This window comes from Nansenia antarctica, assembly GCF_963989245.1.
Source record: "Nansenia antarctica genome assembly, chromosome: 4".
Classification (NCBI taxonomy): Eukaryota; Metazoa; Chordata; class Actinopteri; order Argentiniformes; family Microstomatidae; genus Nansenia; species Nansenia antarctica.
Genome location: NC_137689.1, coordinates 4,246,080 through 4,261,178, shown reverse-complemented (window position 1 = coordinate 4,261,178; position 15,099 = coordinate 4,246,080). Strand labels below are relative to the sequence as shown.

Sequence of the window (15,099 nt, the reverse complement as noted above, 5' to 3'; positions counted from 1 at the left end):
TTTTGTTTTGTTAACTGCAGCTTTTTTTGTTAACTTTTCTTACCTGGGACCGGGTGAGGAGGGGGGGGAGGACGAGGACGATGGGAAGGCGAACTTGCGAGACGCGGCTGAGAATTCGCCGGAAGAATCCACCAGATCTGGCATCCCTGGCGAGGTGCTCACTGTCTCCGTGATCACGAGCTCAGGGTCCAGGACGAAGAGTTCATCCTGAGATATCTCCGTCACATAGTTCAGGTGTTCCTGAGGAGAGAAAGGGGGCAGAGAATGCTCATTAACTGGTAGCTAGCGGTACAGATGGTATGGTATGGGCCATTGTTCATGTTTTTCTCTGTGGATAGTTAAGCAGAATAGACTATTCTGCATAATAATTTAACTGTCCTGCATAATGGCACACAGTGTACTACACATACCTGGGCACGATCAATTCTGTAAAACCGATCTGCAGTCGTGGCTAGAGAGGAAATAAAAAAAGAGTACATTTCATGTCAGAGTAGGCTACTGTATATACAGTAGGGATCTTGTTAAAGTATGTCACTTCAATCGCACCCACCCTAATGATGAATATCATACTGGAGGATCATATATACTGAAAAATGTATGCACTCACTGCAATGTAAGTTGCCTTGGATAAAAGCGTCAGCTAAATGGCGTATATTATTTATATATAGTTGGCGAACCAATGGACCAACGTTGTTGAAAATCAATGACACACTCGCTAGTCAAGCCAAAACATTGCAATGCAATGGATTTGGTGAACTAATCCCCACTACTCTACACTAACTAGGTAGTAGTGGGGATTACTCACCGAATCCATTGCATTGCAATATTTTCAGAATAAAAGTCTGAACATTTTGGCCAAAAGTCTGAACATTGGTTGGCGACTTGTTCACACACACACACACACACACACACACACACACACACACACACACACCCCCCCACACCCCCACACACACACCGTATTTTAACGAGGCCAAGCCTGTACTTAATCAAAGGGTTTAGTTGACCTGATTAGACCAGTGCTCTGAGGCACACCGTGCTTTTGCCACCCGTTGATAAATGGAGGAGAAGATGGATAACCTGTCTAACAAATAGAACAAGTAGGAGTAAAGGGGGCATATCAACAGGGGCCCAGTGACTTGGAACATACGGTAGAGAGCAGAGAGTCACAGGGTAGTGACTTTAAATGACCTAACATCACAAAACTTCTTAGAACATGTAATTCTGTAATAGTCACTGGAGGATAGAGTTGGGCCGGTGGAAAGTATTACTGCTAGCGTACAGGGTACTGGGTACAAGCTTACACCGGTATAACTCCCACCACACCACGTCTATATGATTATCTTCTCTACGACACCCGCCAAAGCACAGGAGCCGACGTTTATTAAATGGATAAAATGGCATACACAACTCAACAGTCACACTGGGGAAGATGTTGAGCCTGCTATGGTAGCCAGAGAGGGACAAACAAGGTTCTGAGGAGAAGTACCGTAAACAGAATGCACTCACTGACTACACTTCTGAGTTCAAATGACACTTGTGTGGGAGAGGGGAAGAGTTACTTTGGTGGAAGAGTAAACAAATAAAAACGCAACATTTTGGACTCAAGACAGATGACAAAAGGTAGGGAACTATCATTATCAAGGGGATGGAATTCAGACACACAAAAACAGCTTTTCAAACGTAACTCAACATTAACTACAAAGCACGTGGCAGGATACCAGCTCGATTACTTCTGTTAATTTAACAGGCCACTAGATTCAGTTTGTCCACATGCAGTAAAAATACTGGAGGAAAACTTCTCCTGTCACAGAGTCTCGTGCCTTGGGGAAGATCCTAGGCCTATACTGGTTTCAACCCTACAAAGTTGTGCTTAACAGCTAAAGTCCTAACATGTTTTGGCTGTACTCTTCAAAGGAAATCAGTCTCACCCTCGCAAAGGAAACTGGTAGAGACATACAGTAGCTACTAGCGAGTGGAAAGAACGGATCCTGCCCTGTGAATGGCTGTGGTCTAGTGATCAAATACTGTCTTCTGCAGTCAGATGATGATTTCCCACGAGTCAGCAGAAATTCAACAAAAGTAACTCCCTCTCCCTCTACTCCCCCCCACCGCCCCACTCCCCCCACCCCTCCCTCCACGTCCAACCACCCCCCCAACCCAGTTTTGTTGGATTGTGCCGGTAATTAAGATTCGAGCTGCCATTTCGACTCAGCCAGTGGAAATTAGTTCTCTGCCTGGCCCCAGTGGGAGAAGATTCAAAGAGAGGTGTGAGTTGGATTTAAGTAGATGAGCCAGGCGCTTTTTTATCTTCATAACTCCATCAAACATGGCAGAGAGAGAAAGACCCCCCTCTCTTTGCTATAGCTACAGAAACTAAATTCAATATCCATAACCATAACTTCTGCTGCATCATACATAATACATACAGGGCCAGTTTCACAGACAAGGCTTAAGCCTAATCCTGGACTAAAAAGCATCTTCAATGGAGATTTTACATTGAAAGTGTGATTTAGTCCAGGACTAGGCTTAAGCCTTGTCTGTGAAACCGGCCCACAGTGTATGTTGCAACAGCTTAGTTAGACTAGCATTCATCGAAACAGCTAGAAGGTTGGTCTTCACCATACCTCGTCTATGCGCATGTCAATGCGGTGTTTTATACATTTAATAAAAACTGTATTACCAACTTATCTCAATGAGTCTGGGACAATGCTCTGGGACATAACCTAATGGGATCCGAAAGCTGCATCTTAATCGGGTTGTGCATCAATTGCTGTAGGTCTGACTAGAGAAATGTCTTAATCCTTATGCAATTAAGGTACCTGGTAAACGAAAATGGCTGAACCAATTGTTACAATATTCAGGGAAGGTCTAGACATTGGAATGGTGTATGAGCAGACTTAAAACGAAATGGCATACAAAGTGCGTTAATTTGCAGAGTCACTCCCTATCTTCCGCCGTAGACTGAAGACGCATCTCCTCAGGCTACACCTTAACTACTCCTGAGACCTCGACATCCCCTCTACCCCCCTGTAGTTTCTCTACTGTAAAAAAAGAAAAGAATCGTCCTTCTTCTAGAATTATGGCATGAGACAATGGCCCCTGGCCTGAGCATAGATTACATTTTCTTGCGCTGACTGATAGATGGATGATTGATTCACTTACTTAGTCAAATGCGTTTGTTGTAAGTCACTTTGGATAAAAGCCTGCAGTCTGCTAAATGCCAAACATTTAAATGTAATTGTACAAATTGGTAGTCAAACGGAGAAATTAGTGAAGGGTGAGGTTGAGGCTAATGCTGATTGCCCAATATATCCTTGAAAGACGGGCAGATAATAATTATTCTGGGAAAGGCCTTTAAATTAATAATAAAAACCAAAATATTTCTATACCCTGTCATATTAATTTATTAATCAATCAGTCAAAGAATAACCCAACTGAAATTCACTTGTTATGGTGGTAATCAAGGACGCTAATGTTGTTGTTGAGTAGGGGGGAAATTACGCATCCCTCCATGCATGACCTTTCCAGCAGACTGTTTTAGACTGTGTTAACGTGGTTCTTTTATTAACAGTGAATAGAGGCAAATCTGTCCTGATTTCAAGGAGCAGCTCAGGGATTTAATCAAGCTTTGAAAAGCTCCAGTAAAACTAGGCTGGAGAAGCTTACACCCTCCTCCTTCTTTCCACACAAACTATTACTAGTAGTAAGTGAATTAGCTTAGCATTGAGAGAACAGTAGCCTTCAGTTATACGCCATCTATCAGTCGACTAAGTGGTTGGAGAGAATCATTGGGTGTTCCACTCCTGATGTTCCACAAACTGACGTTCCACCACCTGACCTTCAGCTGACCGACTGACGCGCAATCTGTCAGATTCATAACAAATAGTCTCGCTATAATGAGAATAAGATGCGTTTAACTTCAACATAGCCTTGTTGTTACACAGACAATGTATCTTTGTCACCTTTGTCTCTGCAAGGCTGGATTACTGTGACACACTTTTAAGAAGGTATCCACAGCAATAGCCTGCAAAAGCTCATACGGAAACATGAACATATCACCCCTGTTTATATATATATATAATATAAATATAAAATATATTATTATTTATGCACTATTTATGCAATTATTTATGCTCTCAGTTGTTTTGTTTTGAGTCTGAGAAAGCTTCCCCTAGCACTGTTGTTTTTCATTGTCATTGTAGAGTTATTTAAGGAAGCTAGCTAGTTAGTTAGATTAGCACTGAATCCAGCTTCAGGTTACGTTTATTTTTATTTTTTTACATTTAGCAGATGCTTCTATCCAAAGCGACTTTGAAGTATATTTGTCTAAAGTAAGTGAATCATCTATACATCTGTCATCATAAGCAAAAAAACAAAAACAATAGAGGAACTGTACAGAGGGGTAGAGGGGGGGTGAAGAGGTCTTCAGGAGGGACAGTCAAGATGTCGCCTGAAGAGATGGGTATTCAGTCTACGGTGGAAGATACATAGTGACTCTGCAGTCCTGATAGCAGTGGGAAGCCTTTTCCACCAAACAGGGCACCAAGACGGTGAAAAAAAGCTGTGACTGAACACTGAACAACACTTTAACTTGTTCTCTCGTGACTTTAACTTGTTTGGGGCTTCATACTCTTATGTGAGAGTACATTTCTACTCGAGGCATTTTGGGCTTTTTGTCGTTATTCATCAGTTATGTTAATGAAGCCATATACCAGATGTTGTCCTGGTCATTTGCCTCAGCCTCACTTGAGCTGGCCAACCGAACTACCCGAGGACGGTGGTCTGTTGAGAACACGGTCCATTTTGCAGCATCCCGGCAGACGCGGCCAATCACAGTCAAGTGCGACGGTTCAAGTCAGGTGCATTATTTTTCCCCAGGAGCTAAGTATATATATTTATAATCATCATAACAACGGTTTTGAGATACAAAGACAATAAAATAAAACATATTTTTATTGAGGCTTCCGCAACCACTTTGGGAACAGCTGCTCAGCTGAGTGTGGTGTGTGCGGAGCGCTCCGAGTCTGTCATTAAGAGACTTAACTTGAACAACACTTTCACGTTTGCTACATAGTATTTGTGTGGCACATACATAGTGTAACTAGATAACATTATGAAATAGAGCGTGTACTATAAATGCCCACAGATTCACAAAGGACATAAGTCATGAGTATATCTGATATTATCATCATAGAGATTCATCTGTATCTATCTATTTATATGGTAACAGTATAGATCATGAGCAGAAATGTCAACATGGCCATGGAACGTGTGAAGTGAAGTGAAACTTTATTTATATAGTGCCTTTCGTACACGGATGGAACTCAAAGCGCTTGGAACGTGCAATTAAGTAGTTAAGAAAAACATTCAAAGCAAATGTAAGTTATATTATTAGATTGTTACAATAGGTGGAGCGTTGACTTCTGTTCCTTTGCATCAAGGCTGTTGATCTAAATTTGGCACGCCGGGTTCATCTTCTGCTTGCTTTAATTGAACTGGCAGATCCCATTTCACACAGAGCAGTGAGAGCACAGTGCACTTGGTGTTATGAAAATAAACATTCTCTGTAAAAATGGTAATGACTTGTAGAGAGAGGAATATACAGGATATATGCATGTAGATTTATTCCCCTATTTTCAGTTCTTCTATACAAATATATAGGTGTTGTAAACATTTGGCACCACTGTAATTCCAAGCAGTTCCTACTTCACCGTACATGAATAAATCTACGGCTAAAGGTGACTGCAATTCATTTTATACAACATCCTGCCATCCTGCCTACGATGCACTGATCCACAAACGACAAAGTCGCTGTTCTAATATCAGGTCTAAAACTTGATAACTGGATACACCATCATCATCACAAATTAATAATTCAGTGGTAATTCTGTGGTGAACGAACCCGAGCTCTACAGAAGGTGTTGTGACAGAGCTTCCCTCTGACAAAGAAGAGTGGATTATATGGAACAAGGCCTTAAGGAGGGATACGGGCCTCGAAGAGTGAGGCAGCCAAAAGTAGGAATATTAAACTATAGAAAGAAAAAAACGTTTCAGGATAAATACCAGCTCTTCAGAGGAGAGAAGTCGTACTTACAGTCCAAGAAGCACCACTTTGGCGAAAGCTTCTGCGAGGAAAGGGTCTTTGCTTTAGCCCCATCATCCTCCTGAGGAAGAAAGGGCACAAATGAGATTAGTTCCACAGCAGCTTGGCTCTATACACTCAACTTAAATGGGACTGGAAGGCCTTGACTCTGTATTGTCCAACTTACTGGTCCATTTAAAAAAAACAAAAATCAGCAGACTGATAATAATTTTTTCGCTGGGTGTAGGGCAAGGTTTAAAGGCTTGAGTCTTGTGTTCTGACACAGGCTTTTTTAGGACAAATGTAAAATACTTTTCTGGGCAGTGCAGATCTACTGCGGGGTCTCACGATCGTAACCCCTTTCCTGCTCTTTCACATAGCAAAACAATTCAATGGAGTTAAAGTGGGCAGATGTTTTTGCAAGCCTCTGTAAGCCTTGGCCCCCTAAAGACCTTACAATCCCTTTTACCTTCTGTTCTCCGCATTGGCTGAAGGTACTTAACTCCAACTGTTACAAAGGTACCATAGTTGAATGACCCGAGTGCGAGTGTTATTTGGCACCGAAATCTTGACACTCCTCAGAATTTCTGATGCTGAATATAAATGTAAGGAAAATGGGCTGAGGCCAGATTTCCTTTCCAGAAAGGTTTTTGTGAACTATTCATCACATTATTAGAGTGTAAGAGGCATGTTGGAACATGACTCAGAGGCAAGAGTGTAACTCATTTCCCATCTGAAGATACATTTTTACCTCCGAGGGGACCGACCGGTAGGCTAGCTCACAGAGAACACACAGTTCTGATCTGATGCATGCACTGAGGAGCACTGCTGAAAGATCATGCTCAGCTTATGGCACAAACACAGGATAACACCCACAAGTCACAATAAGAAAAACACACTCCCACGCACATAAACAAAGAAACGTGTTTTATACAAGGTAGCCAATGTAAGCGAGCGCTGCCAGAAGTATCTGGAATCGAGAACTGGGAGAGAACACATATTCCATCCAACCACCAAATGACAGATTTGTCATTTGAAAAGTAGAGAGAGTGCTCCCGTATATTCAGTGGAAGTCTGATTAACTAAAGCGAAGGAGAAAGGCCGTGCGCTGGGACTCCCACAGAGCAATATTATCTACTAATAACTACTGGACTTGTGCAGCTTGTTAATCAAAGGCAATCATATTCTTGATTAGAATATCGCTCTCGCTGTTTCTCTCACGTACATACAGGCACACGCACACGCACACACACACACAAACGTTCATGCACACTCGTGCATGCAAACACACAGAGCAAAACTAAATCTTACACACACACACACAAACACACAAACACACACACATACACACACACCACACACCATGCTTAGGGGCACTGAGGAACAAGGACACACACACACACAAACACACACACAAACACACACACACACAAACGCACACACACACACACACACACACACACACACAAACGCACACACACACACACACACACACACACACACACACACACACCACACCATGCTTAGGGGCACCGAGGAACAAGGACAACAACTCTTCCCAGGGGCGTCGGGTTAGGGTAGTTAGGGTTAGGGTAGTTAGGGTTAGGCCTAGACTTGTGGTCTGTATTGAGGGGAACCTATCAGGGCATTTACAGAAAGGCAAGAGGAAGGAGAGGGAGAGGGTCTCCTTAGTCCAGCATCATCTATTATGAAACATATTCACATAATATAGGCAGTTAGGTAAGTGATGTCACAGAGGACATGGGCATCTAAAGGAGGGGCTAGGGTGGGAGGAGTGTGTGTGGTTATCACTTGAGACAGAGTCTGGGATTCTATCCGCACTTCTCACTCCCTCCCTGGTTATGCAACTCAAGTAGTTTTTTTTTGCATTTTTTCGTTTTTTTTATTAGAAAAACGTTCTAATAGCATTGGGGTATAATACTTGAATATTGATGTAGCTAATTTGTTTTTTTTCCCAATGAGGACTTGCAGGATTAAATGCCTGTCCTAAACCTGTCAGTGCAGAGCATTGTATTTGAGCTCTTGCTTCATTTCCTTGGTTCATTTCTTCAAGATAACATGGAATGGCTGATCAAAGACGCTAACAATCGTATGCATGTTTATTCCAAAACATCAAACAAGTATTGAGTAACTGAAGCTCAGCACTCTCCTGTCATCGCCTTGTATTTTAATAAACAGAGGCAGATCTGACAGACAAGACAGCGTCATATTCCCACACGTCGTCTTCTTCAGACTGTGTATGAAATATTCAACCTGTTACAGTTCATTGATGTTACTTGGTTACTAGCCTCCGTCTTTGTGTTAGAGGACTACAATTTGATTTCAGGTTTGTTGTTTGCTCTGTCTATGGATGTTAGCTCCGAGGGAGAGGGTTTTGTTTTTGTGGGAATGTGTTGTTTTCAGACTTGTTCCCTTCCCTGCCACAGGCGGCACCATGCCTCTGTTACCAACCTGCAGCACCAGTCGTTTGAAGGAGGGATGAAAGGAGATGAAATCCTGCAAAGAGCCCCAAAAACACTGTCAACCCCAAAGAGGGAAATTCTCTCTGACCCGTTACATAAGTCACATCCTCACAACATGCCACAAGAGAAAAATAAGAATTGTTGTCATTAAATGACTATGACTGACTGGTTTTGAATTGACAGAAATTGGTTGAATATGGTGAGAGATCATCATCACATGACATTTGTGATGTTTGCTCTATGTTTGCCATTACGTGACTTTAGAATTATAAGGTTCTATCTCCATTTTTGTCAAAATTTAGTTTTTTACATAATCTGATCCATTAGGTGTTTATTAATGCCTGTGTGGTGTTATTTTAAAAATGTGGACATTTTTGAGTTAGTAATTCATAAAATACAAAGGTTCCATCTCACAAAACATAATGGAATGTAAAAACTTTGACGCTCAATATCTCTGAACTACCCTAAACGGAGATAGAACCTTATCATTCTAAGCTCACGAAATGACTATGACTGGTTTTGAATTGACAACAATTGGTTGAATATGGTGAGAGTATCATCACATGACAGTTGTGATGTTTGCTCTATGTTCTAATGCCATTAGTCTATAACGTTTTTTTGTTTAGTTTTTTTAACCACCAGTAATATTGGTATTTGGTGGTGCAAATCTTATTGAGTGATTTAATGACAGTAGTGGATTACACCAATTACAAGAGAGGCAATTACCATTCTGAACTACGTTGACTCATGCCTTTATTAGTAGCGGACAAACACTCAAACATCCTTTAATCCTTTTCTTCTGACGTGAGCCGAAGATAGCACACATTGTTCAAACGAGACAGAGTCACAGAGAGAGGCATTTAAGGGATTGTGTTTTCGAATGGAAGGAAGAATAAACGGAATAAACAAAACTGTAAAACAGAAGAGTAATGATAATCTCCAAATAATTTCATGCACTATTTAAAATTCCTTGGGTATTTCATCAAAAGAACAGAAGACAAGGGGGCAGGGTGTAATCAATTGGCTTAAGTCCATCCTCGAATAAGCAAAGATTCACAAACAATCACAAATGCAATCTTTCTAAGTCCTTCAGACAGGATTGTCTATGGAGATGAGTGATCATCCACCACCAGCCTAGAGAGCCATCTCGTGAGCTTAAGGTTCTATCTCCGTTTAGAACAGTTCAGAGATATTGAGCGTCAAAGTTTTTACATTCCATTATGTTTTGTGAGATGGAACCTTTGTATTTTATTAATTACTAACTAAGAAATGTCAACATTTTAAAAATAACACCACACAGGCATTAATAAACACCTAATGGGTCAGATTATGTAAAAAACTCTAAACCACCCCCCCCCCCCGCGGGTCCAACCTCCTACCCTCCTTCCTGACCTCTTGAAGGCCCCCCACCCCACCCCCCCCCCCCACATGTCCAACCTCCTACCCTCCTTCCTGACCTCCTGTAGGCCCCCCACCCTACCCCACCCCCCACATGTCCAAACTCCTACCCTCCTTCCTGACCTCCTGTAGGCCCCCCACCCTACCCCACCCCCCACATGTCCAAACTCCTACCCTCCTTCCTGACCTCTTGTAGGCCCCCCACCCCACCCCCCCCCACCCCCCCCCCACGTGTCCAACCTCCTACCCTCCTTCCTTACCTCTTGTAGTCTCTCGATATGGGATCGGCATGTTTCCAAGTCGCTGTCGCCCGGGACAACGATGAGGCCCAACGGGATGGCTGAGAGGGAGAGAGGGAGACAACAACATGCTGTTAACGCACCCCTGCAGGCTGTGGTATGTGATCGAGTCAGACGGTCTGTGATCAAGTGAGACAGTCTGTGATCAAGTGAGACAGCCGTGTCCACGAGTTAGCTCGTACACAGACAAGCTACGAGGCTCATTAGGGCCAAGTCGGACCATTACCTCAGAAGTGAATAGAGAGATGGCAGCTGCACTCTGCGACAGTTTATTACCACCACACACGAGGTGATAAGGAAGGTCCATCCCTGTCATATGGACAGAACAGACGTGAAAGACGACGGGACTATTAGCCCAAGATTTGTGAATTGAAGAAGTGTCTCTCTCTCTCTCTCCGAGGAGCAGCAAGTTTCCCAGGCAGAGAGAGAGAGAGAGAGAGAGAGAGAGAGAGAGAGAGAGAGAGAGAGAGAGGGAGAGAGAGAGAGGCAGATTTCTGAACTGAGGAATGTGCTGTTGCCTAGCAACCTTGGAACAGTCTATCTCTAATTCAATTCAGCTTCCTTCTTCTCTTTTTTTCTTGCCCTTTTCGCTGTTCCCACTCCTGCAACGACAGAGTTTGAGTCTAAGCCTCTTTTGAGGCTAAAGTGTGTACACTCTTTCCTGAGTCACTGAGGTTAAATCAAGGTGGATCCCTCCCTGATCTTTCACATGGCAGTTTGAGAACAAACAATGCTAGCTACTATCACACAGGAGGTAAACAGACTTATTTCTTACACCTGTGATTGATTCGCCCTTCTCGAGTTAAGACAAACAATTCACAAGGCACAGAATGACTGTTCATGTTGATGTGTTTGCTCCAACCTACAATAACTGTATGAAGTGAGCAATGACATGTCTTATCAAAAACAGCCTTGGAGAGGCAAGGGGTTTGCATTAAGAAGTATTGACCGATTATGTTTTTTCTCCGGTTTTTCATACAGTGGGTGCTTTAAGTTACTAAACATAATAATTCTTTACTCCAGACATCAGATCAGATGAAGTATCTCGGCCTATGCTTGGCCATCATTTATTTCTGTTGCGTACGCTGCCATCTAGTGGCGGAACATTAAATGGAAAAACAGCGACTACATCTTACATCTTACAGTACGTATTCAGGAGAGCCAGGGTTACAAAATAATTTCTGGATCTCCACCAATTATGCCTCAGCATGAACCATGAAAACCTTTGGAGAAGTTTTTGTGAACAATTTAGTGAAATCCATGTGAGCCATTATAATTGGAATAGCACAGTTTAAAAAAAGAAAAAAGAAAAAGACTTCATACTTTCGTTTAAACTTTGGTGGAACTATTCCAGCTAACAAGGTCTAGCTGAGTCTAGATTCATTAGAGGCAAGACAGCATCACACATGTGGGAGACAGGCCTCCAGGCTATTTTCCATCATTCTGAGATTTGTGTTTGCGAAGGATAATCATATGCAACTTCACAACCACCCAAGTTCAATGGCAGCAGCCTTCAGAAGTCCAGACCAAACAACTGCTACTACCCACACCAGTTGGAGACAAAACTGAAGATAAAGACACAGATATACAAGCTGCACAATTTCGGGGGAATGTGTTAACAAACAGTCTGTCTGGAACAGTCTGGAACAGTTTGGAGGGTGTGTATTTGAGAACAATTAGTTTGGAGATGAGGAGGGTGTGGGGGTGTGTGTTTGTGTGTGTGGGCATGCGTGTGCGTGTGTGTGTGTGTATATGTGCAAGTTTGTGTGTGTGTGTGTGGGGGTGAGTAAAGTGTTTGTGTATGTGCGCTTGTGCATGTGCATGTGCGTGTGCGTGTGTATGTGTGTGTGTGTGTGTGTGTGTGTGTGTGCGTGTGTGTGTGTGTGTACATGTGTACATCTGATGTGTGTGTACGCACGTGCATGTGCGTGTGCATGTGTGCATGTGTGTGTGTGCATGTGTGTGCGTATATATGCATGTGTGTGTGTGTGTGTGTGTGTGTATGTGCATGTGTGTGTGTGTGTGTGTGGGCCTGCTGTGTTCTGGAGGTGATTACCACGTTGTCCTGGCACAGGTGCTGCCTGCCTGTAGAACACAGAGCCTCTGACGGAGACCCTCCGGGGCCCCCGGGCATCAATTAGCCCCAGTAACGAGCAGCTACCTCATTAGCACCTCCTCACACACTTGATCTCAGGCCAAAGGCACATGCTATCCCACACAGCGTGACAAACTCCCAGCGATAGAGGGGGTTGATGGGTATCAGGCGGATGGGATGGCAAATCTGGGGCCAATTGCCCGCCTCAACCCCCCTGTCCTCCCCTCCCCTCCCCTTCTAGGAGACGCCAGGAGAAAATGAAAGACTTCAATCTCGGTGGGCGTCCTGCTAAGTACTGTGTAACAGGGACTTGTTGTTGCATCTGAAATTAGCGAGGCTAACTGATAGCTGCATCCTTTAGGGATGGCGAGCCAGGGGTTTGATGCGTCCTTCCTTCAACATCTTGCTGATAGATGCTATTTGTGCTTATGTGAGGCTGACAGTGACGGGAGAGTGTGTGCTGTCCTAGTGGAGATTTAAACACCATGATATTGTAGTGGTTTTATATCATGTTATACTGAGAAATGTAAGTCTCTCTACAGTTTGGTGAATCTAGCACTCAAGGAAGGCCCATTTCCTTCCTGTATGGGATGGGCCAAGATCTGTGGCGCAGTGAATAATTCTGACTATGGACAGGGCCCATGACTTGTGTACTCACAGATTTGTATAATATGATTGGTTCCCAAGAATAGTGACCTCATGACCAAGGACAGGTCTATATGGACATCTCCAACTGGTACCACAGCTGCACGGCAGCGGAGAGAAACGATCTACAGAGAGTCGTGAGAACAGCACAGGGGATCACCGGCGCCACCCTCCCCTCTCTGGAGGAGCTGTACAAAACACGCTGTCTCAGGAGGGCCTCCAAGATCTCCAAGGACCCGACCCACCCTGGGCACGAACACTTTGTCAAGCTGCCCTCGAACAGGAGGTACAGGACCCCGGCCGCTAGGACAAACAGACTGAAGGACAGCTTCTACCACAGGGCCGTGAAGGCCCTGAACACAGAAAAGGCCTAAGTTCTGGGCCCAAGACAAGTCCGGACGGATTGTATGGCAGCTAGTGCTGAGGCACAAACATGTACATTTTCAAGCCTGCAAACTTTAAAAAAATGTGAAAAAATACTTTCTTGTGAAATATGACAACCCTATTTGATATCTGTGCAGTATAGTACAGTGGATTGTGTACATAGCCTCTATTGATGTAAACCAGCTCCTTATCTTCTTGTGATTTTATGCATCTATGCTTTTTCCAAAATGTGTTTTTTTTTTTTTCCTTTCTTAAACACCAGGGGAGCCTCCCCTCCTAAATTTCGTTGTTTGGTACCTGTACTGTAACAATGACAAATAAAGTCTATCTATCTATCTATCTATCTATCTATCTATCTATCTATAAATATGAGTCGCACCCATCATTGGGGGCTTCCTTGCTTCTTGCTTATTGGTCTGCTCATTTCTCTCTGCGCTCATGTAATTGGGCTTAATAAAAGGCCTCTTTGGAGACAATTGATCTAAGCTCTTTATGCTTTGTAAGTTCTACTAAATCTATTAAGAATCAATTATATCCACGACAATATCATTACAGTACACACATGGTATCAACACTAGTGATAGATCACAACGATGGTACGAGGACACATGGATCATTGGGTGATGGCTATTGTCAGCTGCCTCAGGAGATTTACAGTACAGTGCATTATGATGAGAGCATAACTCTCTAAAAAGAAAACCATATAAATCTCACCTTTTTATGAGATCACTATGAGATACTTCAATGAAAATAAATCCTGCTTTCTTAGAGATGACTGCATAAAGCAGTATTCAAACACAAACGCAAACACAAGTCTCTGGATGGGACTCATCTAAGTAATGATTGAGTTGCGTTGGACAGAGATTAAAGTCCGTCGTAGACTGAAGACCCATCTCTTCAGGTTACACCTTAACTGCTCCTCCTGAGACATCTTCTGCCCCTCAGCACTACGTCTCCTAAAGACACCCGCTTTCCCCTCTACTGTGTCCCTAAAAACTTATTTTGCCCCCCTTGTACTGTTTCTCTGTTTCTCCAGTGTAAAACAAACAAACAAACAAAAATACTAGGTTTAGAAGAAGGTGATAGGAGAAGGTTTTTCCTGCTATCAATGGCCCCGGGCCTGAGCTGGATTACTCTTCTTGCTACGAATGGTGGACTGATGATTCACATGCTTAGTATTCAAATGTATTGATTGTAAGTCGCTTTGGAATAAGGCGTCTGCTAAATGGCAAAAATGCCAAAATGTAGATGAGATACTTACAGGCCTCTTTGAGTTTTTCCTTGTCGTAATGCAGCGCCTCGTAGTCGTGCATGCTGATACGGTTCACGCGGATCCTCAACCTCTCCGGGAATGGCTGCTGGCTGGGGGAAACACACATAGAAGAAAGTGGTTTAACATGCAGTTAATGTAGATGTCGGGAGGTGGGAATTTGGTTTAGGGACTGATTAAGACATGGGGGAGTAAATTGTTTTGTTCCAGATATTAAAATATGACTTAAATCCCTCTCTAAAAGAATATCATTCCAGAATTTGGGATACTCTCGGGTGGGATAATTTTGACACGAATAACATGATTAAGCACAATATGTTTTTTTTCTCCAAATTCTTTAGTAGAGTTCATGCTATTTTCCATATCAATTCGCAGGTTAAAATGGAGGACGTGAGAGATGGAAAAAGTTGGAAGTTATAGAGTAGATCTTTAATTAAATC

The 15,099-nt window shown here is 43.0% G+C and overlaps 1 protein-coding gene across 1 annotated transcript in view; it reads right to left on the bottom strand.

Annotated features, from left to right (window-relative positions):
• dgkza (diacylglycerol kinase, zeta a) overlaps positions 1–15,099 on the bottom strand; it is a 57,506-nt gene that overhangs the window by 24,401 nt on the left and 18,006 nt on the right. The window contains exons 19-23 of the mRNA XM_080528603.1: positions 14,651–14,751; positions 10,227–10,306; positions 6,098–6,167; positions 411–451; positions 44–240 (exon numbers count right to left, since the gene is read on the bottom strand). Of these exons, the coding sequence (XP_080384729.1) occupies positions 44–240; positions 411–451; positions 6,098–6,167; positions 10,227–10,306; positions 14,651–14,751 (489 nt within the window). The remainder of the gene's footprint in view (positions 1–43; positions 241–410; positions 452–6,097; positions 6,168–10,226; positions 10,307–14,650; positions 14,752–15,099) is intronic.